General features: G+C 41.3%; 1 protein-coding gene across 1 annotated transcript in view; it reads right to left on the bottom strand.

The window, feature by feature from the left end:
• Positions 1 to 544: 544 nt before the first annotated feature.
• The window catches only part of SPHK2 (sphingosine kinase 2), a 38,972-nt gene continuing 11,708 nt past the window's right edge, over positions 545 to 27,808 (bottom strand). The window contains exons 2-5 of the mRNA XM_070730021.1: positions 16,002 to 16,151; positions 12,235 to 12,329; positions 11,064 to 11,179; positions 545 to 3,424 (exon numbers count right to left, since the gene is read on the bottom strand). Coding sequence (XP_070586122.1) covers positions 2,395 to 3,424; positions 11,064 to 11,179; positions 12,235 to 12,329; positions 16,002 to 16,151 — 1,391 coding nt within the window. The 3' untranslated portion in view covers positions 545 to 2,394. The remainder of the gene's footprint in view (positions 3,425 to 11,063; positions 11,180 to 12,234; positions 12,330 to 16,001; positions 16,152 to 27,808) is intronic.

Here is a 27,808-nt window from a genome sequence, read left to right as displayed (position 1 = left end):
CAACTCAACACGAGAAAAAGGATTCTTAACAAGAGATAATCATTATTGAAGCTCATGACTAAGGAAGGCGATGGCTCTTCTTTGCTAGATATTTTCAAGTGGACCATACACAGCTACCTGTCTGGGATATTTTAATTTGGATTGAACTCGGGAGGCCTACATGCCTCGGCTTCAATGATCTGGTTAATGAAATACATCCCAAGGTATCAGTTTCTGGCCTTGTCCCCTTGTTTTGTGGGCCGGAACCTGTGCTTTCACAACTGCCCCCTCTCTTCTTTGTCGTCTTTTTTGCGCGTTCAATCTTTTTTTTTTTTTGCAACTCTCCCAGAAGACCACAAGGAACAGCCATTCCTACAGGCTGCTTCTTCACTCATGTGCTTTCCTCCAGCCTGGAGCTTGATGACAGAGCCAAGAAAGGCCAGAGCAATAGGACATGTCCGAATTTGTATGGTAGATGTCCCAAAAAGTCCATAGGAAGGAGAAAGTCTCACACCTTCGCATTTATCTTTCCCAATATTTACCAAATAACCCACGCTCAAGTTAGTGAAGGCCAAAAGTTGACTCCTGCTTTATTTATGTCCGTGCAGTTTTCTTGAAAACGTTACATAAGTATTTTGCTGGTTTTCTCCCAGGTTCAGGATATTTTTTCCAGCTTTCCTATGGTTTTGGCTTTCCAAGGTGGCCTCTCACTGAAGTATTAATCAAGCACCCTGCTCAGGTTTTTGAGATCAGCAACTTTCTATTAAAGTCAGCACAGAACCTGAAGCCTGTTGAGATATCCAGTCTTAAGCAATTACTTGTCCTAGAGATTATCATTATATGAACTTGAGAAAAGTGGGACATGGGAGATGTTAACCAACTTGATCTGGTTTGAAATTAGTTACAACAGAGAAAGGGAGAACACATATTATAAGTGTTGTCTCGTATGCAGACACATCGATGGCAGTTTTCGGATCATTTAATTTCCTTGTCAGCCCCCACATGGTGGGGAGGGGAAAACAGCCACCTTAGCACAATTCTTCCCACAAGAATAATCCAATTACATTCATCCAGTGTATTCCTAAAACGAAGCCACCTTCAAGTCATGATATGAAAGGGAGATAGTACTTCAAGCTCCCTCTAGCATACCACAAGCTGGTTAGAAATCAACCATTGTAGGGTTTCAGAAAACAGGGTCCTCTTCCTTTCCTTATATGGCTTTGGTCATCCATGGAGAGGAAGAATAGCAGGACCACCCGAGCGCAACCCTCTGTAAGCCAGGAGAGAAGACAAAACAATTGGCCTTAATTAATGTATCTGAACAAAACAGAGAACAAAACACTTCAACGAACAGTGTTTAGCAAGTTATCCAGTACATTCAACATCCAGTTTCAGGTGCATTCCCCCTCCCCTGCCTGCATTTAGGCTGAGAAACCAGAGGAAAACTGTGGTCTATTGTTCCTTTGCCCCAGCCCATATGACCAGCAATCAGGGATGGGTTTTGTAGTCCATCAGTATTTGAAGGGACCTAAGTTTCCCAACTCAGGGTTATATGGGGGATGAGTAGCCTATCAAGAGTGCAACCACCAGGGCTTCTACAGTAAATGAGTCTGCCTTGCTCAGTCCTCATCCTCTAGCTCTCATGAAATGTGAGCAATAGGTGGACAAGACCTTGGAATAGAAAGGAGACTGACTGGCCATTTGGAGAAAGGGGACAGAGGAATCCCGTTTCACCAGTGGAAACGAAAGTTTTGCTTAAATGCAAAGTCCAGTGTTTTAGATCAAATGCTGAAAAATCAGGCTAATTTCAGTTCCAAGGAATAAAGGACCCTTAGTGTTCAATTCTTCTGGAATTTTCTGAGCTAAACCACCATCCCAGCCCTACAGCTTTAAATAAATCAGGAGTTTTAAGGGACTGGCAAAAATATAGGGCAGATAGATGGCTGCTCACTCATTGTCTCCAATCTTCAATAGTTAGAGCGACTATTGCCAAAGTGCCTCTAAGCCGGTAGAGCTAATTTAGGAAAAGTATGTCAGAAATAAATTTTGAGTGGGATGATGGAGACTCCAGGTGGATAATTGGGGCACTAAAAATACATATAAGGGCCCTACATTTGTGTTCCACCTCACTCAAACGAACAGACTTGGAGCCCAGTGGCTTCTCGGAATGATGGAAAATCTTGAGGCGGCCTGTCCAGGTGCTGAATTGAAAGAAGAAAGTCATCCTTCAGATTATTGCATCTTTTAGAAAGCAATGGTTAAAACACTCTAGATGCATTAATTAGGATATACGATGTGTGCACTCAAATGCCTAGAAAGGTAACGAGTCATTTTAAGCAGCTTGCCCTCTAGTGGTTGGAGAACAGATAGAAGGAAACACACGTCAAATTGGAACTGTTAGCCTCTGTAAGAGAATTAACACAACCCGTCAGAAGTAGTTATCTTGGACCGGTTGATCCCAGTGAAAAGGTTTGCAATCCCATGATGGATTTGCCCTTGAATGGGTCCATATTCCACCCGTTCCCCGTCAATGGTGAGGATTCCCTTTTGAGTGAGAGGCTCTATGCGGAAAGCTCGGACGGGGAGGTGCGTAAAATAAGGACTCTCATGGTCAAAATGAGTGCCTTTCTCCATAGCTAAGAAGAGGCGAATCATGGTTGCCCGGGAAACACCTGCCCTGATAAAGCAAAGATGGATAAGACCATCATTAAAGCCAGCGTTAGGCATGGTGAAGAGGTCTGCCCCTAAGTGAGTCTGGTAAATGGCCAACACCAGCACAAAATCGTCCTCCACTGTCACCCAGGACTTGGGCACCGGTTGTTCAAGTGGGGCCAGAAAGTCATCTGAAGGCCCGTGCATTTGCCGGGCGGAAGGCAGACGGTTTGGTAGAACTTTGGGCAGATCAGTACGTTGGGACTCTTTGTCTACGGTCACTTCTGACAGGGTTTCAAAACTGAAGTTGGATGCTTGGAAGCTGGAAGAAGGAGGCGGGGAGCTGGGCGAGGGAGTGGGCTCCTCAGCTGACTCCATCTCATGATAGGAGAAGGCTTGGCGCTCCTCACAAAGGCCCATATCGGAGACTGTGCGGTGGAGGGGCAGGCGCTGGAAGGGAAGGCTCCCATTGGCGGCCACGGTGATACTGCGCAAAATTGGCCGATGAGTTGCACAACCAAGAGCAGGAAGGTAGGAAAGCCGGCCCCGGTAAGTGTTGAGGGAAGCTAGGCGAACCATGGTCCCCAAGGTGAACCGGGCTGGGCCCATGTGCCGATACTTCTCACTTTCGATGTCCACATCTGAAATGAAGCCCCAGGCCACACTCAGGAAAGAGAAGATTCGGTTGCCTGATGTGGTGGTGATGGAGACCAGGTCCAAGGGAGAAACTGCCCCATGGCAGAGCAGAAGGGTGCAGTTTGTCAGCAGCTCCTGGCCCAAGACCTGCTCAAACCTGGCCAAAACCGGGACAAAGACAAAGACAAAACAGAGACATAATAATGAAAACTGCTCAGAGACATTTGCCAAGTGGATGGAAATCCAATATGTCTTTGGAAGAGCAAAAAGGGCAGGACATTATCAGTGAATAAGCATATACCACATTTTTTTGAGTATCAATATCAGCTTGGAAGTGATGTGCCGGTGCCTGGAGGCTGTTGGGGCCTGGATGGGTGTCAACAGACTCAAGCTCAACCCGGATAAGACGGAGTGGCTGTGGGTTTTGCCTCCCAAGGACAATCCCATCTGTCCGTCCATTACCCTGGGGGGGGAATTACTGACCCCCTCAGAGAGGGTCCGCAACTTGGGCGTCCTCCTCGATCCACAGCTCACATTAGAGAACCATCTTTCAGCTGTGGCGAGGGGGGCGTTTGCCCAGGTCCGCCTGGTGCACCAGTTGCGGCCCTATCTGGACCGGGACTCATTGCTCACAGTCACTCATGCCCTCATCACCTCGAGGTTCGACTACTGTAATGCTCTCTACATGGGGCTACCTTTGAAAAGTGTTCGGAAACTTCAGATCGTGCAGAATGCAGCTGCGAGAGCAGTCATGGGCCTACCCAGGTATGCCCATGTTTCACCATCACTCCGCAGTCTGCATTGGCTGCCGATCAGTTTCTGGTCACAATTCAAAGTGTTGGTTATGACCTTTAAAGCCCTTCATGGCACTGGACCAGAATATCTCCGAGACCGCCTTCTGTCGCACGAATCCCAGCGACCGATTAGGTCCCACAGAGTGGGCCTCCTCCGGGTCCCGTCAACTAAACAATGTCGGTTGGCGGGCCCCAGGGGGAGAGCCTTCTCTGTGGCGGCACCGACTCTCTGGAACCAACTCCCCCCGGAGATCAGAACTGCCCCTACTCTTCCTGCCTTCCGTAAACTCCTCAAAACCCACCTTTGCCGTCAGGCATGGGGAAACTAAACATCTTCCCCTGGGCACTTTGAATTTATATATGGTATGCTTGTGTGTGTGTATGTTAGTATAGGGGTTTTTCTTAAATTTATAATATTTTAATTAAATTGGATTATGTATTGGATTGTCTTTTCACTTGTTGTGAGCCGCCCCGAGTTTTCGGAGAGGGGCGGCATACAAATCCAAATAATAAATAAATAAATAAATAAATAAATAAATAAAAGCTTCCCGACCCTCTGCTTATTTCAGGCTGCAGGCAGGCTGGCAAACCACGTGCTAAACTGAAAATGAAGCTATCTGCAAGGAGGCAAATTGCTGGGAGAGAATTGCAGATTTTCTGTTGAACTGGATGCAAGGAGGAAAGTCAATAACTATAAATGTCTGTAGAATGTTCAAATTATTAGACTTATTTTTTTAAAGACTGCTTTATTATTGTTTTATACAACTTAATAAAATGAAGCTTTTTAAAATAAATATATACTGCAGTGTATTTCTGTGCATGTGAAATAGCAAAGAATTGGAGAAATGTACAGTATGTAAATTAACACCAAAAAGTTTTAATCATCATCATCATCATCATCATCATCTATTAGATTTGCATGCCGCCCCTCTCCGCTGACTCGGGGCAGCTCACAACAAGAATAGTAACAATATAACAATGTAACAAATCTAATATTTAACCCATCGTTAAAACCATACAACACACGCATTAAATGTAGTAACACGAACTCCTCCCAAGTGTTGTACATACTCCAGGTCAGTTGGAGGATGATGAAGAACTTGAGGACTCGGATACAGATAGTGTTTATGAATTAGTGGTGGGCCCGGGGTTACAGGTAGTAGAACAGGTGGGAGGCCAGCCACAGGATGTTGCTGAGTCCAGAATCTAGCGAGGAAGAATCAGACGTTCGCTGGGTCAATCTTAAATTCAGAAGGGTCCAAAAATGTAAGGAACAGGTGTTTGGAAGAAGATATTAAGGGGAGGAATGGGTTAAATACTGGAGTGATGTATTTGGTACATCAGGGGGTCAGTGGGAAAGAAGGGTGGAGTTTCAATGTTGTAGGGCTAAAATGAAAGCTGTTTCCGTTCAGCTCCCAAGCAAGCAAATGCATTCTGTGTTATTTTACAGTCATTTCTGCTGTTTTTGAATCATGTTGTGAGTACATAAATCTTGTTAAACGGAGGAGGCTGGGAGGAATGCATGAGGAATGCAATTAAGAAAGGTAACGGGAGGAAGAGGACTGTGCTAGTATGAACTGTATTTTGAATACGGAAGGGAAGAGAATAAAGATGGAGTTTCTTTGTTTATGAAATACTGCATTTAGTAAGAGTTATTTGTAATAGCTAAAGTTCTACCAGAAACCAGAACACCAAGTATTTAAATAGAGCTACTCCAAACATGATTAAGTCAAGGTTTAACTCAGCTGTCTTATCTTAATACTAAACAGGACACTGTTACATTTCAGCTTATACTTATATAAATGTTGTTAAAATTGATGTGGCTTTATGGAAGTATACATTATTTTCGGCCATTTAAAAGAAGATACAATAGCATTGGGCCTCTTCAGGTCAAGCATTTATTTTAAAAAGCTTCTTCTTTTGTGGTATAGAACAATAATAAAGCAGTCTTTAAAAAATAAGTCTAATAATTTGAACATTCTATAGACATTTAGTTATTGACTTACCTCCTTGCATCCAGTTTCAGCAGTCTAATTAGCACAAGAAAGAAAAATTCTGCTTCTGCTTCTTCCTCCCAGCAATTTGCCTTCTTGCAGCTTTACCTTTTTTCACTTTCATTTTAGCATGTGTGCCTACATACAGCCTCAACCAGCTGCTGATCGTGAAGCCAATAATCAGAGTTCTTTGGGGGGAGAGGCATAGAAATCCAATTAAGAAATAAATAATAGTTGCTTGTGCTAATCAGGCTCTGCGCTGTATTTTGCAAGGAGGTAAATTGCTGGGAGGCAGAGGCCAAAGGATGGAGGTGGTTGGGTGGGGCTACATTCGGTGTATAAGACACACCCAAGTTTATATTCTCTTTTTGGGGGTATAAAGGTATATTTTATACTCTGAAAAATGCAGTATGATACGGTAAAATACAATTCATTTAACAACCACCGTAAAGGTTGTACAATGGGCAAAACTCACTTAACAAATGTCTTACTTAACAACAAAATTATGGTGCTTAGTTGTGGTCATCAGTCGAGGATTACCTGTATCACCTGGTGATATTTCTCAAGGCATACATATCCCTACAGGGAGAGAATTCCCATCTCATGTACATAGGAGATTGTTATTATTAGTAGTAAGTTAAGAGATTTTCAGAATTCTATATCTCGTAAACAATTGCTGCGTTTGTGCTGAAATGGCAGTTCTTAAGCACAAGATCTTCCTTTGAGGGGGGCACTTAAGCCTTTTATGAGCTTCTTCTATTCAAATCTGCAGGAATAATTTTTACTGTAAACTGCCCAGAGTCAGTTAGCTAAGAGGGATTGTGTAAAAATGTGATAATTAAATAAATACATGAAGGTTAGGACCAACATTTTCATCCTTTTTGACTTGGGAGGAAAATTGAATAAATTGCAAAGGAAATGTGAAAATGTTAAATTCTTATAGAGATTTAATGCATCTATTTTTTGTCCTTTTTTCTAGTTTTTTTTAAAAATCACACATTCTTGTCTAAATCTTATGTACAGAATGAAAGGGAGAGTTTAGATCAATCTCAATTTCTGAACACACTTTTTCTTGGTTGAATTTCAGAAGTGGGATGTTATTGTCTTCATCCTGGATTCCCTTTGAACATTCTAACCTCCAGCCCTGCTATTTCTTAGCAACCTCCCATCCAAGTATGAGCCCGTCCTGACCCTGCTTAGCTAAGGATCCAAGACAGGTCTTGCTCATTGCCAAGATCCTTACAAGTTATTAGGAGGATGAAACATGGGTGGAGCTTTGCAGGACAGAAACTATGATGTTTATTACCCTGCACCATAAAGCAGGCCAATTGATGTAAGTGTTCCTCTCTGCCACAATAAATGCAAATGTATCTTCTCAAACAGGCCACTTTTATCTAATTAATTGCGAGACTACTTTCAAAGCCATGTCCTACAAGTATTGCTTGGGAATTGCAGGTACACAGAAGCAGAAGGTTATTATTTGTGTGGGCAGGAAGAAGACTCTCTGTGCATGCTCCTTGATACTTTTGTATTTATTTATTTATTGGATTTGTATGCCGCCCCTCTCCAGAGTCTCGGGGCAGCTAACAGCAATAATAAGGCAGCATATAATAATAATCCAATACTAAAAACAGTTAAAAACCCATTATTATAAAAACCAAACAGACATACAGACATACCATGCATAAAATTGTGAAGGCCTAGGGGGAAAGAGTATCTCAGTTCCCCCATGACTGGCGGCAGAGGTGGGTTTTAAGAAGCTTACGAAAGGCAAGGAGGGTGGGGGCAATTCTAATCTCTGGGGGGAGTTGGTTCCAGAGGGCCGGGGCCGCCACGGAGAAGGCTCTTCCCCTGGGTCCCGCCAACCGACATTGTTTAGCTGACGGGACCCGGAGAAGACCCACTCTTTGGGACCGAACTGGTCGCTGGGATTCGTGCAGCAAAAGGTGGTCCCGGAGATAATCTGGTCCGGTGCCATGAAGGACTTTATAGGTCATAACCAACACTTTGAATTGTGACCAGAAACTGATCGGCAACCAAAGCAGACTGCAGAGAGTTGGAGTAACATGGGCATACCTAGGGAAGCCCATGATTGCTCTCGCAGCTGCATTCTGCACGATCTGAAGTTTCCGAACACTTTTCAAAGGTAGCCCCATGTAGAGAGCGTTACAGTAGTCAAGCCTCGAGGTGATGAGGACATGAGTGACTGTGAGCAGTGACTCCCGGTCCAAATAGGGTTGCAACTGGTGCACCAGGCGAACGCCCCCTTCGCCACAGCTGAAAGATGTTTCTCTAATGTGAGCTGTGGATCGAGGAGGATGCCCAAGTTGCAAACCCTCTCTGAGGGTGTCAATGATTCTCCCCCCAGGGTAATGGACGGACAGATGGGATTCTCCTTGGGAGGCAAGACCCACAGCCACTCCGTCTTGTCTGGGTTGAGTTTGAGTATGGCTTAGTTTCACCTATTCAATGGCTGAACCTTAGAGAACACAAGATTCAATGTTCCCACTTTCTGGCTTGGGCCACTGGGCTATTGCAAGGCTAAAATCATGGTGGGCAACGGCTAGCCCTTACCAGGATTTTAGAACAGGACACAATAACAGAATTGGAAGGGACCTTGGAGGTCTTCTAGTCCAACCCCCTGCTCAGGCAGGAAACCCTACCCCACTTCAGACAAATGCTTATCCAACATCTTCTTAAAAACATCCAGAGTTGGTGCATCCACAACTTCTTAGGTTGCAGTGACCACCTATGTTGGTGGTTTGATGTAAAAACTGATTGTGAGCAATCCTATACTACAACCAAAGTATTGGATTTCAGGAAAACAAATTTCAATAAAATGGGGGAATATTTAAATAATGAATTAAAGGGCAGGGATAAAATGGCAGGAGCGAGCACCCAGTGGACTGTATTAAAGAAGGCCATCTTAAAAGCCACTGGACAAATAACTAAAAGTAAAAGGAAGAAGAAACCGCTATGGTTTAGTAATGATGTAAGGGCTATAGTCAGTCAATGCAGAAAAGGCTGCCTATAGGGGGTATAAAGAGTCTGGAAGTATAGCTGACAGAGAGGTATATAAAATGAGACAGAAGGAGGTGAAACAGATAATATATGCTGCTAAAGCCTCAAAAGAGGAAGAAATTGCCAAATCTGTGAAGAAAGGGGATAAAACCTTTTTCAGATTTATTAGTGATAGGAAGAAGAAAAACTGCAGCATCACGAAGCTTAGTACTGGAGATAATACATACATTGATGGGAATAAGGAGGTCGCTGACCATTTGAATAGCTACTTCTGTTCAGCTTTCTCAGAAGGCAGCTTACAATATAATACTATGGATGGATATAGCATTGCTTCCAGCTGTAGGGATTCAGCTCCAGTGATCTCAGAGGCCGATGACTTAGAAGAACTTGAACGATTAAAGACAAATAAGGCAATGGGTCCTGATGGCATCCACCCCAGAGTTCTTAAAGAACTCAGATTTGTCATTGATTTGTTTAACCAATCCCTGTTAACAGGAGATGTTCCTAATGATTGGAGAATGGCCTGTGTTGTGCCTATCCACAAGAAGGGCAGTAGAGAAGAAGCTAGTAACTACAGGCCAGTTAGCTTCACATCAGTTATAGTTAAAATGATGGAGACTCTACTCAAAAAGAGGATAAATCAGTACCTAAAAAACAGTAATTTATTGGACCCAAATCAGCATGGCTTTACTGAAAGCAAATCATGTCAGACTAATCTCATTGATTTCTTTGATTATGTCACAAAGGTGTTGGATGAAGGTGGTGCCATGGATATTGCCTATCTGGACTTCAGCAAAGCCTTTGATATGGTTCCACATAAAGAGCTGATAGATAAATTAGTGAAGATTGTACTTAATCCCTGGATAGTTCAGTGGATTTGCAGTTGGCTGAAGCATAGATATCAGAGGGTTGTTGTTAATGGCGAGTATTCTGAGCAGAGCCTGGTTACAAGTGGTGTGCCACAAGGGTCTGTTCTGGGTCCTATTCTTTTTAATATCTTTGTGAGTGATACAGGGGAAGGTTTGGTAGGGAAGGTTTGCCTATTTGCCAATGACTCTGAAGTGTGCAATAGGGTTGATATTCCTGGAGGCATCTGTAATATGTCAAATGATTTAGCTTTACTAGATAAGTGGTCAAAGCAATGGAAACTGCAGTTTAATGTTTCCAAATGTAAAATAATGCACTTGGGGAAAAGGAATCCTCAATCTGAGTATTGTATTGGCAGTTCTGTGCTAGTAAAATCTTCAGAAGAGAAGGATTTAGGGGTAGTGATTTCTGACAATCTCAAAATGGGTGAACGGTGCAGTCAGGCGGTAGGGAAAGCAAGTAGAATGCTTGGCTGCATAGCTAGAGGTATAACAAGCAGGAAGAGGGAGACAGTGATCCCGCTATATAGAGCGCTGATGAGACCACGTCTGGAGTACTGGTCATCACACTTCAAAAGAGACTAAGAAACTCTGGACAAGGTGCAGAAAAGAGCAACCAAAATGATTAGGGGACTAGAAACCAAGACGTATGAAGAGAGATTGCTGGAACTGGGCATGGATAGCCTAGAGAAAAGAAGGGTCAGGGGGGGACTTGATAGCAGTCTACAGGTACTTGAAGGGTTGCCACAGAGAGGAGGGGGTCACACTCTTTTCCAGGGCACCAGAGGGCCAGACAGGGAACAACGGTTGGAAGCTGCCCAAGAAGAGATTCAACCTAGAGATAAGGAAGAACTTCTTGACGGTCAGAGCGATCAACCAGTGGAACGGCCTGCCAGTGGAGGTTGTAAACTCCCAACTCTGGACATTTTCAAGAGGAGATTGGACTGTCATTTGGCTGGGGTGCTGTAGGATTTCCTCTTAAGCAGGGGGTTGGACTTGATGGCCTGCAAGGTCCTTTTCAAATCTAATTAATTAATTAACTAATATTGAAGAGTACTAGCCCTGAGACAGAGTCTTGGAGTACTCCACTGCCTACATTTTAGTGAGACTTTCTTACTTACCCAGCACTACAATTAACAGCAGCTGCCACAGCATTCCCAGATCCACAGGGAAGAATCCCAACAGGCATTTTAACTGCTTCCTCCCAGTCAGGACGTTCCATCAAACCGTTAATAACCTGAAAGGAAAGCAGAGAAGGGTGAATACCAGGTAGTCCTTGGCTTATGACTGCTCACTTAGTGACTGTTTGAAACTATGACCTATATGATCCAGATTCAAAGCTACAATGGTTGTTCCTCCCAGGGTCACACGACCACACTTTGGGAACTTAGCAAATCTGGGCTACAATCACAGTCATTTGCAGTGCCTCCTGGTCCACATGACCACATTTTACAAGCATTTTGTGAAAACAGGTATTTACTTCTGGTTTCCTACAAAACCAACCCATAACACACCCGTTCAGACTTTATGAAAAAGTTCATAAAATGGTGTGACCATCATGACTTACAACCATAACGTGCAGGCTTCCAACAGTTCAAGGACTGTCTGCACTTTTAATGTGCCGCTCTTCATCCAAAAGCCAGAGCAACCCATTCAAGCATGTAGGAAATCTAGCACAAATTTGTTCTTCCAAAGAATCCTAGATCTGATTTATTAACCTGATTTATCCAGCAGGCCAGGGACTAGGAATGATTGAGTATATGCATGGTTTTTTGGGTTATTTATGTGTTTTAATGCTATTTGTTTTTATTGCTATTGTTTTTCATATTGTTTTTATTTGTTGTGATTATTGTGAGCCGCCCAGAGTCCTTCTGGAGTTGGGCAGCATATAAATATCACGAAATAAATAATAAATTGGGATCTGACAGCTCGCTTCAGTGTCTGGTCTCCTGGAGAAAACTGTGACATACCAGTAGATAGAAAAGTACAAAACAAAATCCAGGAGATTCCCATTTATTCAATTAACCTCTTTTTGCCCACTCCCACTTTATACATTGTCACAGCCATCTTTAAATTTTTATCTTGGCCCTGAAGATCTGTTAGTTGGAGGCGAAGACAGAAAGTGGAAGGAAAGAAGTATTTTCTTCTCCAAATCACACCCAAATAGACTGGAGGATTTTATTTTTCCCCAGTTCTAAGAGAAGCAACGAAGGAGATCTACAGGTAACCAGAAGTGAGACTGAGCAGGTGAGAGAACTATGAATTGTCCTCTTGTTGTGGTTTGAACGATACCTCGTGAAGGAGTCCGTCTCCTGAAATGACCACAATGCCATCCCATTCATCTAAAGAGATGCTCTGCACCAGCTCCCGGGCGTGGTTCTGCCTCTCTGGGGAAGACAAAGACAGGCATCAAATTAAATAGCTGAGCTACAGCTCTATTTTCTGACCTGACAGCCCGCTTCGGTCTCCTGGAGAAAAATGTGACTTGTTTTCTGTGACAAGGAAGTAGCTATTTATAAGTATATGGAACAAAGACGCTGTTGCATTAATTACTGAATGGTTTAGTAACCATTGGTACAGAGTGGTGTGTGACTGGCGCTGTGGGTGAAAATCTGGGGCTGTAAAGTAAACGGTTGTAATTTCCACCTTTTGGTGAGCAATTAATTCTAATCATATTTTAGTGATTATGCAAAGTTTGGGGTAAGGTGCCTTATGTTTATGACTTTGCATGCAATGTCAACAGCAGTAAGCATAATTATTCTCAGTGTTGCAGAACGCTGGAGAGAAGGACAGAAGTGGAGGGGAAATTGTGTTTCTTTAAAAGTTTCCTAGGGAAGGCTTGGCTGCAAAAATATTCCTTCTGCTCCCCAAAAAACCCCTCACAGTTTTCCCATTCTTGTATAAGTGACAGGGAGTCTCTGCTCATGGTCAGTTATGCCCTTACCACCTTGTGGTTTGACTACTGCAATGCTCTCTACATTAGGCTACCTCTGAAGAGTGTTCGGAAACTTCAAATCATGCAGAATTATTATTATTATTTATTATTATTTATTGGATTTGTATGCCGCCCCTCTCCGCAGACTCGTGAGCGGTCGTGGGTCTTCCCAGATACACCCATGTTTCTCCAACACTCCACAGACTGCATTGGTTGCCCATTGGTTTCCGGACACAATTCAATGTTGGTGATGACCTATAAAGTCCTACATGGCATCGGACCAGATTATTTACAGGACCGCCTTCTGCTGCATGAATCCCAGTGACCGGTTAGGTCCCACAGAGTTGGCGTTCTCTGGGTCCCATCGGCCACACAATGTTGTCTGGCGAGGCCGAGGGGAAGAGCCTTCTCTGTGGCAGCCCTGGCCCTCTGAAATCAGCTCCCCCCAGAGATTCACACTGCCCCTACCCTCCTCTCCTTTCGCAAGAGTCTCAAGACTCATTTATGTCGCCAGGCGTGGGACAATTGATCAAGCCCCCTTCCCATGTCTATGAGATGTAATGTGTGGTTGTGAATGAGTTGGTTGACTGATTTTAATATATATGGGATTTTAGTAGTAATTTTTAACTAATTAGATTTGTTGTCATGCTGTTTTTTGTATTCTGGGAGCCACCCTGAGTCTTCGGAGAAGGGCGGCATATAAATCTAAATAATAATAATAATAATAATAATAATAATAATAATAATAATAATGGACATCCTTATTATTAAATATTGCAAGATCTTCCTTACTTGGTAAAACCTAGTATATTCTAGAACAGGGCTCTCTAACCTTAGCAACTTGAAGATTTGTGGACTTCAATTCCCAGAAGTCCTCAGCCAGCAAAGCTGGTTGAGGAATTCTGGGAACTGAAGTCCACAAGTCATTATTGCCAAGGTTGGAGACCCCTTCTAGATCATTCTGCAGATGTAGTCAATTCTGCCCTAGGGACAACCATGAAGCAAAGGCATATATAGCAAATTCTAGTATCTAACTCTGAATGTTGAGATTTCATTTCGTTAACCTAATTCACAGATATTTATGATTTATGCTACCCAGAAATGCCTATGATGATAGTTTGTTTTCTACAAGGAACCATGATCCATGACGCAGATCATCTTGTGGAAAAAAAATATGTTCTATTTAGCACAATTTCACTGAGTCTCACAGATGCTCTGACTATTCGTTTTCTCTATATCTTTTTAAAAATACGTTGGATGCCCAGACGATTTCATGTTTTTACTTCCCATAAATCAGTATATCCGACAAGGGATAAAAATAGTATTGAGTTTAGCAACTGCATTTCGAAATGGGGCGTCAAAACTTGTGGTTTTGTTTCTTTGGAGAACGGTTGGTGGCAGCCACTCCTACACACACCAAGATCTAACTTTTGTTTGGAGATTAACTCCATTATCTTTCCAAGATTAACCTGGTGAAAACATGAATAGCAAACACACATCTATCCTTCTGCTTTGATGAATTTTGAAGCATCTAGGTTCAATTTAGCAAAGGGTTAAGGTCAGTGCACTAACCTTAACACCCAGTGCAGAATAAAGGTAGTCTTCAACAGTTCATTTAGTGACTGTTCCAACTTACAATGGCACTGAAAAAAATGACTTATGACTGGTTTTTACACTGATGACTGTTGAAGCACCCCTGTGGTCACATGAGTAAAAATCAGACGCTTCACCACTGGCATATATTCATGACAGTTGCAGTATCCCGGGGTCATGTGATCACCTTTTGTGACTTTCTGACAAGCAAAGTCAATGGGGAAGGCATCATCACTTAACAACTGTCTTCTAACTTAACAACTGGACTGATTCACTTAACCACTGTGGCAAAAAAGGTTGTAAAATTGGACAAAATTTACTAAACAAATGTTTCATTAAGTAAAAATTATGGGCTCAAGACTAGTCATAAGCTGAACGCTCAACTTACAGATAGCACTCAACGATCCATAATAAATTTCATTTCAATAATGTTGAGTTTTCCTCTCCATGTGGGATTCATGCCTAAGATGAGACTAGAACTCATGATCTCCTACTTGTTTTAGTCTGCTACCTTAACCACTATAAGAAACTAGCTCAAGGTAGGATTACTCTAGTTAAAAAAGGGCAAATAATATAATCATCCTCACCACCACCAGCATCTTTGAAAATTAGAGTCATTGACTATATCCCCAAATTAGTTTTGGATTCTTGTTCCACCCATGATAGAAATATAGAAACATAGAAGTCTGACAGCAGAAAAAGACCTCATGGTCCATCTAGTCTGCCCTTATACTATTTTCTGTATTTTATCTTAGGATGGATATATGTTTATCCCAGGCATGTTTCAATTCAGTTACTGTGGATTTATCTACCACGTCTGCTAGAAGTTTGTTCCAAGGATCTACTCATGTTGCTTTTGATCTTTCCCCCAACTAACTTCAGGTTGTGTCCCCTTGTTCTTGTGTTCACTTTCCTATTAAAAACACTTCTCTCCTGGACCTTATTTAACCCTTTAACATATTTAAATGTTTTGATCATGTCCCCCCTTTTCCTTCTGTCCTCCAGACTATACAGATTGAGTTCATGAAGTCTTTCCTGATACGTTTTATGCTTAAGACCTTCCACCATTCTTGTAGCCCGTCTTTGGACCCTTTCAATTTTGTCAATATCTTTTTGTAGGTGAGGTCTCCAGAACTGAACACAGTATTCCAAATGTGGTCTCACCAGCACTCTATATAGCGGGATCATAATCTCCCTCTTCCTGCTTGTTATACCTCTAGCCATGCAGCCAAGCATCCTACTTGCTTTCCCTACCGCCTGACTGCACTGATGGCTCCAAAACATTAACTTCTTAAAAGAAATTTTATAGGTTATGGTTTGTTTTCTATGACAGCTTCTCCCATATTGTTGGCTTTCTAATGCAGATAGACTGCAACTCCCAGAATTCCAACTTGCAGGGCCAATGATATTCTGGGAGCTGCAACCCTAAGGCATCTGGAGGGCACCAGCAGATGGAGAAGCAATCAAGGGAGAAAGCCATCTAGTATTCTTACGGTGACTTTTCCACACTCCCCACCAATTGGAGATTTACCTGTCTGGATCAGGTTGAAGCTGACATCTGCCTCAGTAATCATGGGAAGGATGTGACTCTGACACCACTGCAGTGCGTTACCTTTGCCTCCAAAGGGGTTGAGCAAAAGGAGCAGGCGGCGGGAACGTGGCAGAAGATTCCGGCTAATCTCTAAAGGGAGGAAAAAACAAGAATATTAAGATTTTGATTTCCAAGGCGCATTGAGCGAATTAGATAGATAGATAATTAGATAAATACATACAGATAGACAGACAGACAGATAGGCAGGTAGGCAGACACACAGAAGTAGGTAGGTATATAGATAGACAGAAAGATAGATATTATTGTCATTTTTACTGTGAACACTCTGGCACATATTAAAAATGAAATTGTGCTGCCCACTCTCAAAAAAAGTATATACCAATACCCATACATGACACACGCTCATGCTACATGCACACACACACCCTATAGATATATCTTATTCACTGTCCATTTTTAATACATAGCCAAAATAGGAAACTTGAGCTTTCACAGGGTTGATACTCTATGGACAAAGTGGTGTTTGAATCCAGATGTCCCAAAGGTGGCTTTTTAAGAGGCAACTAGACTTTCTGATTTCTCTTTGAAGACCTTTCACTTTCCATCCAAGGACCCTCCACAAGTAGCGCTTATGTACTATGCCCTGGATAGAAAGAAGGGAGGTATTTCTGCTGTCCTCACCAGGGTAGATTAGATTAGATTAGATTAATTGGATTTATATGCCGCCCCTCTCCGCAGACTCGGGGCGGCTCACAACAATGGCAAAAACAGTACATAGTGACAAATCCAATACCCACCAATCCAATTACAATTTTAAGTTAAGAAATTCATAAAACAATCCCAATATATATAAAAAACAAGCACACAATCAATCAAACACCCAAACAACATGGGCAAGGGGGAGATGTTTCAGTTCCCCCATGCCTGATGGCAGAGATGGGTTTTAAGGAGTTTACGAAAGGCAAGGAGGGTGGGGGCAATCCTAATCTCCAGGGGGAGCTGGTTCCAGAGGGTCGAAGCCACCACAGAGAAGGCTCTTCCCCTGGGTCCCGCCAGACGACATTGTTTAGTCGACGGGACCTGAAGAAAGCCGACTCTGTGGGACCTAACCGGTCGCTGGGATTCGTGCGGCAGAAGGCGGTCCCGAAGATATTCTGGTCCGGTGCCATGAAGGGCTTTATAGGTCATAACCAACACTTTGAATTGTGACCGGAAACTGATCGGCAACCAATGCAGACTGCGGAGTGTTGGTGTAATATGGGCATACTTAGAGAAGCCCATAATTGCTCTCGCAGCTGCATTCTGCACGATCTGAAGTTTCCGAACACTTTTCAAAGGTAGCCCCATGTAGAGAGCATTACAGTAGTCGAGCCTCGAGGTGATAAGGGCATGAGTGACTGTGAGCAATGACTCCCGGTCCAAATAGGGCCGCAACTGGCGCACCAGGCGAACCTGGGCAAACGCCCCCCTCGCCACAGCTGAAAGGTGTTTCTCTAATGTGAGCTGTGGATCGAGGAGGACGCCCAAGTTGCCAACCCTCTCTGAGGGGGTCAATAATCTCCCCCCCCTGGGTAATGGACGGACAGATAGAATTGTCCTTGGGAGGCAAAACCCACAGCCACTCCGTCTTGTCTGGGTTGAGTTTGAGTTTGTTGACACCCATCCAGGCCCCAACAGCCTCCAGGCACCGGCACATCACTTCCACTGCTTCGTTGACTGGACATGGGGTGGAGATGTATAACTGGGTATCATCAGCGTATTGATGATACCTCACCCCATGCCCTTGGATGATCTCACCCAACGGTTTCATGTAGATATTAAATAGCAGGAGGGAGAGGACCCACCCCTGAGGCACCCCACAAGGGAGAGACCTCGAGGTCGACCTCTGACCCCCCACTAACACCAACTGCGACTGACCGGAGAGGTAGGAGGAGAACCACTGAAGAACAGTGCCTCCCACTCCCAACCCCTCCAGCCGGCGCAGAAGGATACCATGGTCGATGGTATCGAAAGCCGCTGAGAGGTCAAGGAGCACCAGGACAGAGGACAAGCCCCTGTCCCGGGCCCACCAGAGATCATCCATCAACGCGAACAAAGCAGTTTCTGTGCTGTAGCCGGGCCTGAATCCAGACAGTTGAGGACTTAGATAATCGGCTTCTTCCAAGGACTGCTGGAGTTGAAGTGCCACCACCTTCTCAACAACCTTCCCCATAAAGGGAAGGTTGGAGACGGGATGGTAGTTTTTAAGCACGGCTGGATCCAGGGAAGGCTTCTTGAGGAGGGGGCACACAAGTGCCTCCTTATAAAGGGCCGGAAAGGACCCCTTCCTTGACAATCTCCTGGACCCAGCTCCGTGTCACCCCTCGACTGGCCGAAACCAGCCAAGAGGGACACGGATCCAGTAAACAGGTGGAGGAACTCACAGCTCCAATGGCCTTGTCCACTTCATCAGGTGATGGGTAGGTAAGTAACTATGGACTTCAATCTAGTGCAAAACTAAAGTATACAATACAATATTGAGTTTTGTGATAAGGGACTATCAGCAAAAGTTCTTGATATTCTAATCTGTGTGCATAGCAAAGATAAGTTAAATCAGAGGTCTTCAAACTTGGCAACTTTAAGACGTTGAGAATTCTCTCTCCCAGAATTCTCCAGTCAGCTATGCTAGCTGGAAAATTCTAGGAGTTGAAGTCCACAAGTCTTAAAGTTGCCAAGTTTGGGGACCCCTGAGTTAAATGGATCCTCATACAAGAGTGCAAAGGGCAGGGAAACTGATTGCTGAGAGAGAAGAACAGCCAAGTTTCTAAAAATTGGTCACAGTCAATGTTTATATTTATAAGAAAGCAGTCCTAGGTGCCTGTCTAAAAGACAAAGAAATTTAGCCAATTATGAGGCTGAATTGATGAAATTCTGTATACAGGGAGCCCTCAAATTGGGAACACAACTGAGTTCAAAATGTCCACCACTAGTTAGACAGTTGTTAAGTGAATCTGGGCCCATTATACCACTTTTCTTGCTACAGCTGCTAAGTGAATTGTGGCAGTTGTTTTAAGTTTATTTATTAAATGTATTTATTTATTAAATTTGTATGCTGCCCCTCTCCTTAGACTCGGGGCGGCTCACAGCAATAGTAGAACACAATGTAAAATACAAATCTAATATTTAAAAAATTAAAACTAAAGTTAGTAACACGGTTAAGTGAATCTAGTTTCTCCACTGACTTTGCTTGTTGGAAGGTTGAAAAAGGTGCATGACCCAGGGACATTGACTGCCTCACACATGTGCTAGTTGCCAGGCAACCAAAATATGATCATCGGGATGCTGTAACATTCTTAAGGGTAAAAATCAGTCAACATCATTTTTTTCAGTGCCATTGTAACTTTGAATGGCCATTAAATGAATGGTTGAAAGTTGAGGATTATCTGTACAGTATTATATTCATTATGCACCTAGGCAAAAAACCCCCAAAAACATGCATACAAATTAGGCGAAACCACACTCACCATGAGTGACTGTGAAAGGGATATTGGAGTCTTAGTGGATAACCAGCTAAACATGGGCCAGCAATGTGCAGCAGCGGCTAAAAAACCAACACAATCCTAAGCTGCATTAACAGGGGGATACACTCCAAGACCAGAGAGGTAATAATACCACTCTATAAGGCCCTGGTCAGACCACATCTGGAGTATTGCATCCAGTTCTGGTCACCACACTTCAAAAAAGATATAGAGACTCTAGAGAGGGTGCAGAAAAGAGCAACTAAAATGATAAGGGGACTAGAGACCAGGTCATACGAGGAAAGGTTGCTGGAACTGGGCATGGATAGTCTAGTAAAAAGAAGGGCTAGGGGGGACATGATAGCTGTATACAGGTAATTAAGGGGTTGCCACGGAGAGGAGGGGGACACACTGTTTTCCAGGGCACCAGAGGGCCGGACGACGAACAACGGTTGGAAACTGACCAAGGAAAGATTCAACCTGGAGATAAGAAAGAATTTCCTAACAGTGAGAGCGATCAACCAGTGGAACGGCCTGCCAGTGGAGGTTGTGGACTCCCCAACTCTGGACATTTTCAAGAGGAGATTGGACTGCCATTGGGCTGGGGTGCTGTAGGATTTCCTGCTCAGGCAGGGGGTTGAACTTGATGACCTGCAAGGTCCCTTTCAACTCAAACAAACAAACAAACAATGGAATATCTTCCTAGAAGACAAGGGAAAATATCCTGTCACTTCAATATTTGCTCAGGTAAACCAGCTAAATTCACATTTCGGGAATCAGAATCTTCTTATGGGTTTCTCTTCAAGACATCTAAAAATGTCAGCACAGTAGTTCTGCTTTCATATTGTGCAAGCTTCCTGCTCAAATTCCACCCACAAGATAAAAGCAGCTTTTCCAAACCGCAGGCAAGAAGAAAAGAAAGATTAATGCTGAAAATTGAAGCCTGCAGTTCCAAATAACTGATTGGTCTTCTCAGGATCTACAGCTAATCTGCTAATTTTAGGTCACAGACACTCAGCATTGCAACGCTGAAACCTCACAGCATTTGAAAGCTGCCTGAATGTATTTTTTCAATACTTTGGCATAAATAATGACCTTTCATGAAATGAGTTTGATCTCTGAGGATGCTACAGGGCTGGCTACATGATCCGAATTGTATTATGTTTACACACACGCAGCTATAGATTTAAAATTTACTGATCTATCTGTTTCTTTGATTAGTAAAAAAAAGGTTAGCCTCAATTCAATGCAAGGGGAAGGCATCTAAGAATTGTGGACTTCAATTCCCAGAATTCCCCAGCCAGTCATATTGGCTGGGGGATTCTGGGAACAAAGCTACCATGCGGAGAGGGGCAACATACAAATCCAATAAATAAATAAATAAACAAACAAACAAACAAATAAATAAAAAAAGTTCTTTGTATACATTTGTTAAGAACCAGTTGGGGTAGTGGTTAGGTCATTATGGTAGAAACCAGGAAACTGTTTAGTTCAAGTCCTGCCCAAGGCAAAATGCTAATATTATTTTGATTTCAGTTGCCATCTATTCTAATTCTGACCTTTTAATAAAGTATTACGTGTATAGCTCAGTAAACACAGGATTGAGGTGTGTCCTCATTTCACTCCCTTCCCTAAATCATCCATTTCTCCAAATTCAGTTTGTTAGGACCTGTCCTTTTTCCATAAAGAGCTTCTTCCTAAGAACAATAAAATCTTCCAATGAGTTACATTAGCCATCATTCCACATTTTGATATGATTGCCACAATTTTTTTCTGTGCCATTTTACACCTTAATATTTGTATTTATAAGTCAGTTGCGGTTAATTTTTAAATTATCATTAACCTTGATGTCTTACTTTTAACTTGTAAATATTAACCCTGTTTTTTAATTTTGTTTTTAACTGTGCTTTCAGTCGTATTTTATATTATTTTATCTGTAAACTGTTCAGTCATTTAACTGCGACGGGCAGTGTACAAACCTGATAAATAAAAAAAATTCTATGTTTATTCTGTAGGTTTGCCCAGAATTACACTGAGTAGGGCAGCCTTATGTAAATAAACAGCTTTACTCTTGTGAAGAAAACAAAGATGTTTTCTTGCTCTTTATTTATTTATTATCCTGTGTTAGCTCTCTGCTATGACATTCTCTATTTTTTTGAATCCTGTCTGGCTATTTAGCATGTCTTTCTGAGTACATTGTGTATTCTTCTTTGTGAGTTCTTCATTGAAATTTGACTTCCATGAGGGATTAATTCAATAACATGTATACCTTTTTGCATCTCATTTCATGGTTATAAATATATAAGATGGTACATTATTCAATTTCTTGGTTGCACTGATTTAATTCATATTGGTCAATATAAGGAGGTTAAAACTATTTTGCACTGATGATATTACCTAGTTTGGGTAATGAAACGTCTGTAATGGAACAACCAAGTTAAGAGATCGCCAAGGACCCAATATTTTTCTTGCAATTTTACACATTAAATAATAATTCATCTGAGTTTAGTGATTTTTTATTTGATAATAATTTGATAATTTACTTAATTCTTATATGACAATAATTTGACAAAGCAATTGTCTATTGCACCTGTATTTTTGAAGGATTATTTATATTGCTGTATATAATATCTCGGCGCATACGTCCTCCTGTCACTTTTTTGTGAAGTATTTTATACTGTAATACTGGCAATTAGGTTACAAATATAATAGAGCCTGCCCATCATGGCTATAAGTGATGAAAGGCTATAAAATGGTCATGTAACTAACCTGATTTTAATCTTTTTTTTTTGTGGTGGTTATAAAGCAAACCAAAAGTTTGTTATGGGTTATGTTATTTCCCAAAACGGGAAATAAATACCCTTTTTTTTTGGCAAAATGGTTGTAAAACATGGTCACATGACTAATGGGACTCTAACTGCCTGTATATGAAGCCTGGTTGCCAAGTGTCTGAAGTATGGTCACATGACCACTGGATGATCGTTGGAACTTTGAATCTGTGTCATGAGTACCTCCCTCGATAAGTTCACTGGTTCAAATTCAAACCGTTGCTAAGCAACTGGTCAAAAACTACGCAACTGGTCAAAAGCTAAGGATTATTATTTCATCTTTCATTTGCTTCTATAAAGATACCTAGAGTATTCCTGAGATTGATTCTTAGCTATAGTATTTTTAATCTTGAAACCATCTCAATTTCTGTTGTTTTTCTCCATTTGATGACATCCTTGATGGAGATTTCCTTATTTCTCTTTTGTTTCTTTCTGGTGGGCGTTGAATCATCATTATCCTGTTCTGGTTTATTCAAGGCTTCTTCCCTTCACCTTTCTTCAGCTATTATGACAGGTCATTCTCAAACTCATTTGAATTTTTCTCCTTAGAAATTTTTGAGATACCCCCACACGCCTCAATTTTTAAAGTATATCTAATCTCTTTTCATCTCTTAATTTAAGCCTAGTGAATCTGTTTTTAATTTATCTTAGATTCTGGTTACATATCTTCCAGGTCAAATATTGTTTAATCAGTTTTAGAAGTAATAATTTATGTCTATTTCAATCTGCACCTGAAAATATTCTGATTGACTTGCACTTTTCCAAGTTTGAAATTTGATCCCCACTTGATTCCATTAGGTATATTGTAAAACATTTAACTTTTTGGAAGCAAATATTGACGATATTTCATTTACTTAATCCAAATCTTCCCGTTCAATACTTCACTTTCTTTCATTTTACTCCAGTCACCACTGGTGGTACTAAATGCTTTCCAGATGTTTTATTTAGTTTTAATAATAATAAATAATAAATAAATAATAATAATAATATTAGATTTGTATGCTGCCCCTCTCCGAGGACTCGGAGCAGTTTGTCATGTAATTCATCAGTATGCACCATTATTGCTTTCATAATTTACGGTAGATATTAACAAGGTAAAGGTTCCCCTTGCACATATGTGCTAGTCATTCCCGTCTTTAGGGGGTGATGTTCACAGTGTTCCCTCTAATTTTTTTTTTGGGGGGGGGGGGGGTTGGCGGAAAAGTATAGTGTCTGAGTGGCAGTCCCTTCGGGACTGGGCGGCACAGAAATAATAAACAAACAAACAAACAAACAAATAAAAAACCCACCCTGTTTTGCCTCAGAGAATTTCAAAATAAAATACTGTACTGTGTGTCTATAACAGTGATCTCATAATAGGGCAACTCTATCAATATCAAAATGCCACTTAAATAGTTGAGCTAGTTTCAAACTAGATTTTGATTTTCTTTCTCTCTTCCTTACTCCCATTCTTTTTCTTTCTCTTTTCCTTCCTCTCTTTTTTCTATATGTTTCTCTCTCTCTCTCCTTCCCTCTCACTCTTTCCCTCTCGGCTTCTGGGCAGGTTTGGAAAACTCTGAGTTGATGATGATTTTTAAGTGATCGATTGCTCACTGCTCAGCTTAGAGGGAACTATGGATGTTCATCTCGGTTTCAAAGCCGAACAGCCAGTGCTTTCTGAAGACGCCTCTGTTATCATGGGACTAGCCTCACTAAATGCCAAAGGCACATTGAACACTGTTACCTTACCGCCAAAGGGGGTCTTTATTTTTTCTACTTGCATTTTTACATGCGTTCAAATTGCTAGGTTGGCAGAAGCTGGGACAAGTAACAGAGTTCACTCTGTTACAGGGCACTAGGGATTCGAATCGCTGAACTGCCGACATTTTTGATCGACAAGCCCAGCATCTTATTCACTGAACTATCCAATAATTCTATAATAAATACAGTCCTATTATTTATTGGGCTAATAAATTTTTGAATTTTACTGCTATTTTTTTGAATTTCACTGCTATTTTACTTTCATATAGCAAATGAATCACATAATCATCTCATTTAAAAAGTGATTCTGCTCTATCTGCAATCATTTATTCCTAAAATATCCATTTCCTATTTGGCAATTCAAAATTGTTTCATGCTTTTCATACGTCATCTTTCTCCTGGAGTTCTCCTAAAGCAAGAAATTCCTCTTTAGATATCAGCACTCTGAACAGACGTCTTTACAGCTTTGGTCTAATCATACAATTACTTGTACACCCATTCCTGATTTGGAGACTACTTCAGTTAGCGACCATTCACAAATATACTGTACTAAAAATTCATTTTCTGACCAATGCATGGCTTTATGGCCATGCAGTAATACTAGCATAGATGTATGAGAAAAATTTATCTGAATGAGACAACAGCAACCTGTAGGAGACAACTGAGCCTGAAGAAGGCGTCAAGCACATCATCAGTTTGAAATCCTTTGTGCTCACAAGAGATCTAAGTCCACAGTAACTCTTATCTACTGCCAATTTGGTTTGAAGATTAGTAGTTCAGATTCTTATTGAGAGAAAGTGTGGAATAAGCTTGTACTAATTTGAATAACTTTATTTCCTAATTTCTTGCACACAGTGTCTTTCTCTTGCTCAATGATGTGTTTCACTCAGTGAACATTTCACCTAATGACTGATTACTGGAACAAAAATCAGTTGCTAAATGTGGAGTGGGTGTATTTCCTTGTGGAAATTCAATATTTTTTCCTCCTTAATTAGAGGAGTGTTTCCTGACTTGAAGGTCTTCTTTTCTGGTACCCAGAAGAGAAATACTTTAAATAGTTTAATCATGCAGTTTTCTTGCTAACAGGCTCTGTTGATTAGGAAGCTACATTTGGCAGTGCACATTTTTGGCTGTGGCATCAGCATTATGGAATATTCTACAAGGTGAGGATGACCTTATAACTTTTGAAAATCCTTCAAGACTTGATTATGCCAGCAGACATGAGGACCCCAAAGGACAGGTAAATTAGTGGGGTGGTTGTTTTTATATCTTTTAAGTTTTCTAAAAATTGTTAACAATACTTATTTTAGATCTGTTGTTTTAGTTTTGTTATGCCCTGCCTACTTATTACTTATAGGTAGTTATATAAATTAGAAAAATAAAAAAATGTAACAGCAGTTTGTTACTGCCTTTATCAGAGTTGACTTTGGAATTTCTTCTTCTAGATGGGATGGTTGTTTGTATAGTTACAGAGTCTCATCAGGTGGTGCCGTGGATATTGCCTACCTGGACTTCAGCAAAGCCTTTGATACGGTTCCACATAAAGAGCTGATAGATAAATTAGTGAAGATTGGACTTAATCCCTGGATAGTTCAATGGATTTGCAGCTGGCTGAAGCGTAGACATCAGAGAGTTATTGTTAATGGCGAGTATTCTGAGCAGAGTCAGGTTACAAGCGGTGTGCCACAAGGCTCTGTTCTGGGTCCTATTCTTTTTAATATGTTTGTGAGTGACATAGGGGAAGGTTTGGTAGGGAAGGTTTGCCTATTTGCCGATGACTCTAAAGTGTGCAATAGGGTTGATATTCCTGGAGGCATCTGTAATATGGTAAATGATTTAGCTTTACTAGATAAATGGTCAAAGCAATGGAAACTGCAGTTTAATGTTTCCAAATGTAAAATAATGCACTTGGGGAAAAGGAATCCTCAATCTGAGTATTGTATTGGCAGTTCTGTGTTAGCAAATACTTCAGAAGAAAAGGATTTAGGGGTAGTGATTTCTGACAGTCTCAAAATGGGTGAACAGTGCAGTCAGGCGGTAGGGGAAGCAAGCCACTGCCACCAGCTCAGATTTGATGGGTATAATCTGTAATAAAACCTCCAAAGTATAACCAATCAAATAAAAAATAAGTCCAAAAATAACATCCTAAAAGAACATGAAAAATGTAAGTTCTAACAAGAAATAACTAGATGTATTCAGTTGTCAAAAGTCCGCTTGAATAATTCTGGTTTTAATACATTCCTAAAATCATACCGTTTAACCCTCTGGTCGGTGCAGGACTGGACTGTCATAGAAAACATGACAGACTGCCATCCTATTTCTATAGTGGTGCCTAAAACTGGTTTAATAAAGGAACCTGGACTCGTGGATTTCAACTCTCAGAATTATCTAGCCAGCCACGAGGAATTCTGTGAATTAAAATTAAAGTTGCCAAGGTTAAAAAACAGAGTTCTAGATGGAAGCTTATCCCAAATTTTTACTGTTTTATCATGCTGCCTAAGTGAAACAACCTGGCACAATTCAACTTAATTAAAAGCCCCATGCTCTGTGGGGGGTATAAGGGCATTTGCAGAATATCACAAAATATAGCATCTTATTATTCTCCCAAACCTGTTAGATGAGCCTTAGAGAAAGGCAAAGTTTTTTTAGGATGATGCTCTTCCCAATATTTATTCCAGATGCACAGAATCTAACAATAGGGGTGAGAATTGAACAGGTACTTAAACCTTTGAGAAACAAGCTTAGGTTGACGTTTCAAAGAAGAGGGCAGGGACAAGGCAAAGAAATGCGTGGGGCCATAATCTGACCAACAAGCAATTATTTTATATTATACCGTAATTATAATATATAATTATTCTATTTAATACGTTTCCCCATTTCTAGAGTTAGGCAATCACTTCTGTAGTGGTTTGGCTTGAAATCCATAACCATAATTTGAAATGCAATTATGTTTGCTTTTACAGAGAAAACACTACATGGATTAGAGATATTGTGTTCTACTAAAATTTCTATTACTAAATGCGACATTTCTTAAGTGAGTTTTGCCCCATTTTTGACCTTTTGTGCTACAGTCATTAAGAGAGATCCTTGATGCTCTAAGAGCTTGGTTGTTTTCTTGCAGATGTTTCATTACTCAAGCTACGATGATATTGCCTGCCGTATGATATTGCATATGGCTAATGAAACTATGCAAAAAATAAAGAAGCTCTGAGAGCACCAAGGACCCTTCATTTCAATCCTGAGTGATACAAACATATTTTACTTCATTAGTAGACTTAAGCGAATCACTGCAATTGCTAAGTTAGTAACAGTTGAGTTAGTAACAAGGGAAGAGCCTTCTCTGTGGCGGCCCCGGCCCTCTGGAACCAACTCCCCCTGGAAATTAGGACTGCCCGCACCCTCTTTGCCTTTCGTAAACTTTTGAAAACCCACCTATGTTGTCAGGCATGGGAAAATTAATATAACCCTTAGCTATTATGATTTATGTATGGTTTGTTTGAGCTGTATGATTACTTTTTATAAGGGTTTTAAACTGTTTCTAAATCATTACATTTGTATACTATGTATTGTTTTGTTGTGAGCCGCTCCGAGTCCTCAGAGACGGGCAGCCTACAAATCTAATAAATTATTATTATTATTATTATAAATTATTATTATAGTAACATGGTAGTTAAGCGAATCTGAATGCCCACTGACTTTGCTTATCAGAAGGTAACAAAAG

This window comes from Erythrolamprus reginae, chromosome Z, assembly GCF_031021105.1.
Source record: "Erythrolamprus reginae isolate rEryReg1 chromosome Z, rEryReg1.hap1, whole genome shotgun sequence".
Taxonomy (NCBI): domain Eukaryota; kingdom Metazoa; phylum Chordata; class Lepidosauria; order Squamata; family Dipsadidae; genus Erythrolamprus; species Erythrolamprus reginae.
Note: the sequence above shows the minus strand (reverse complement) of the source record. Positions and strands in the feature narration are given on the sequence as shown.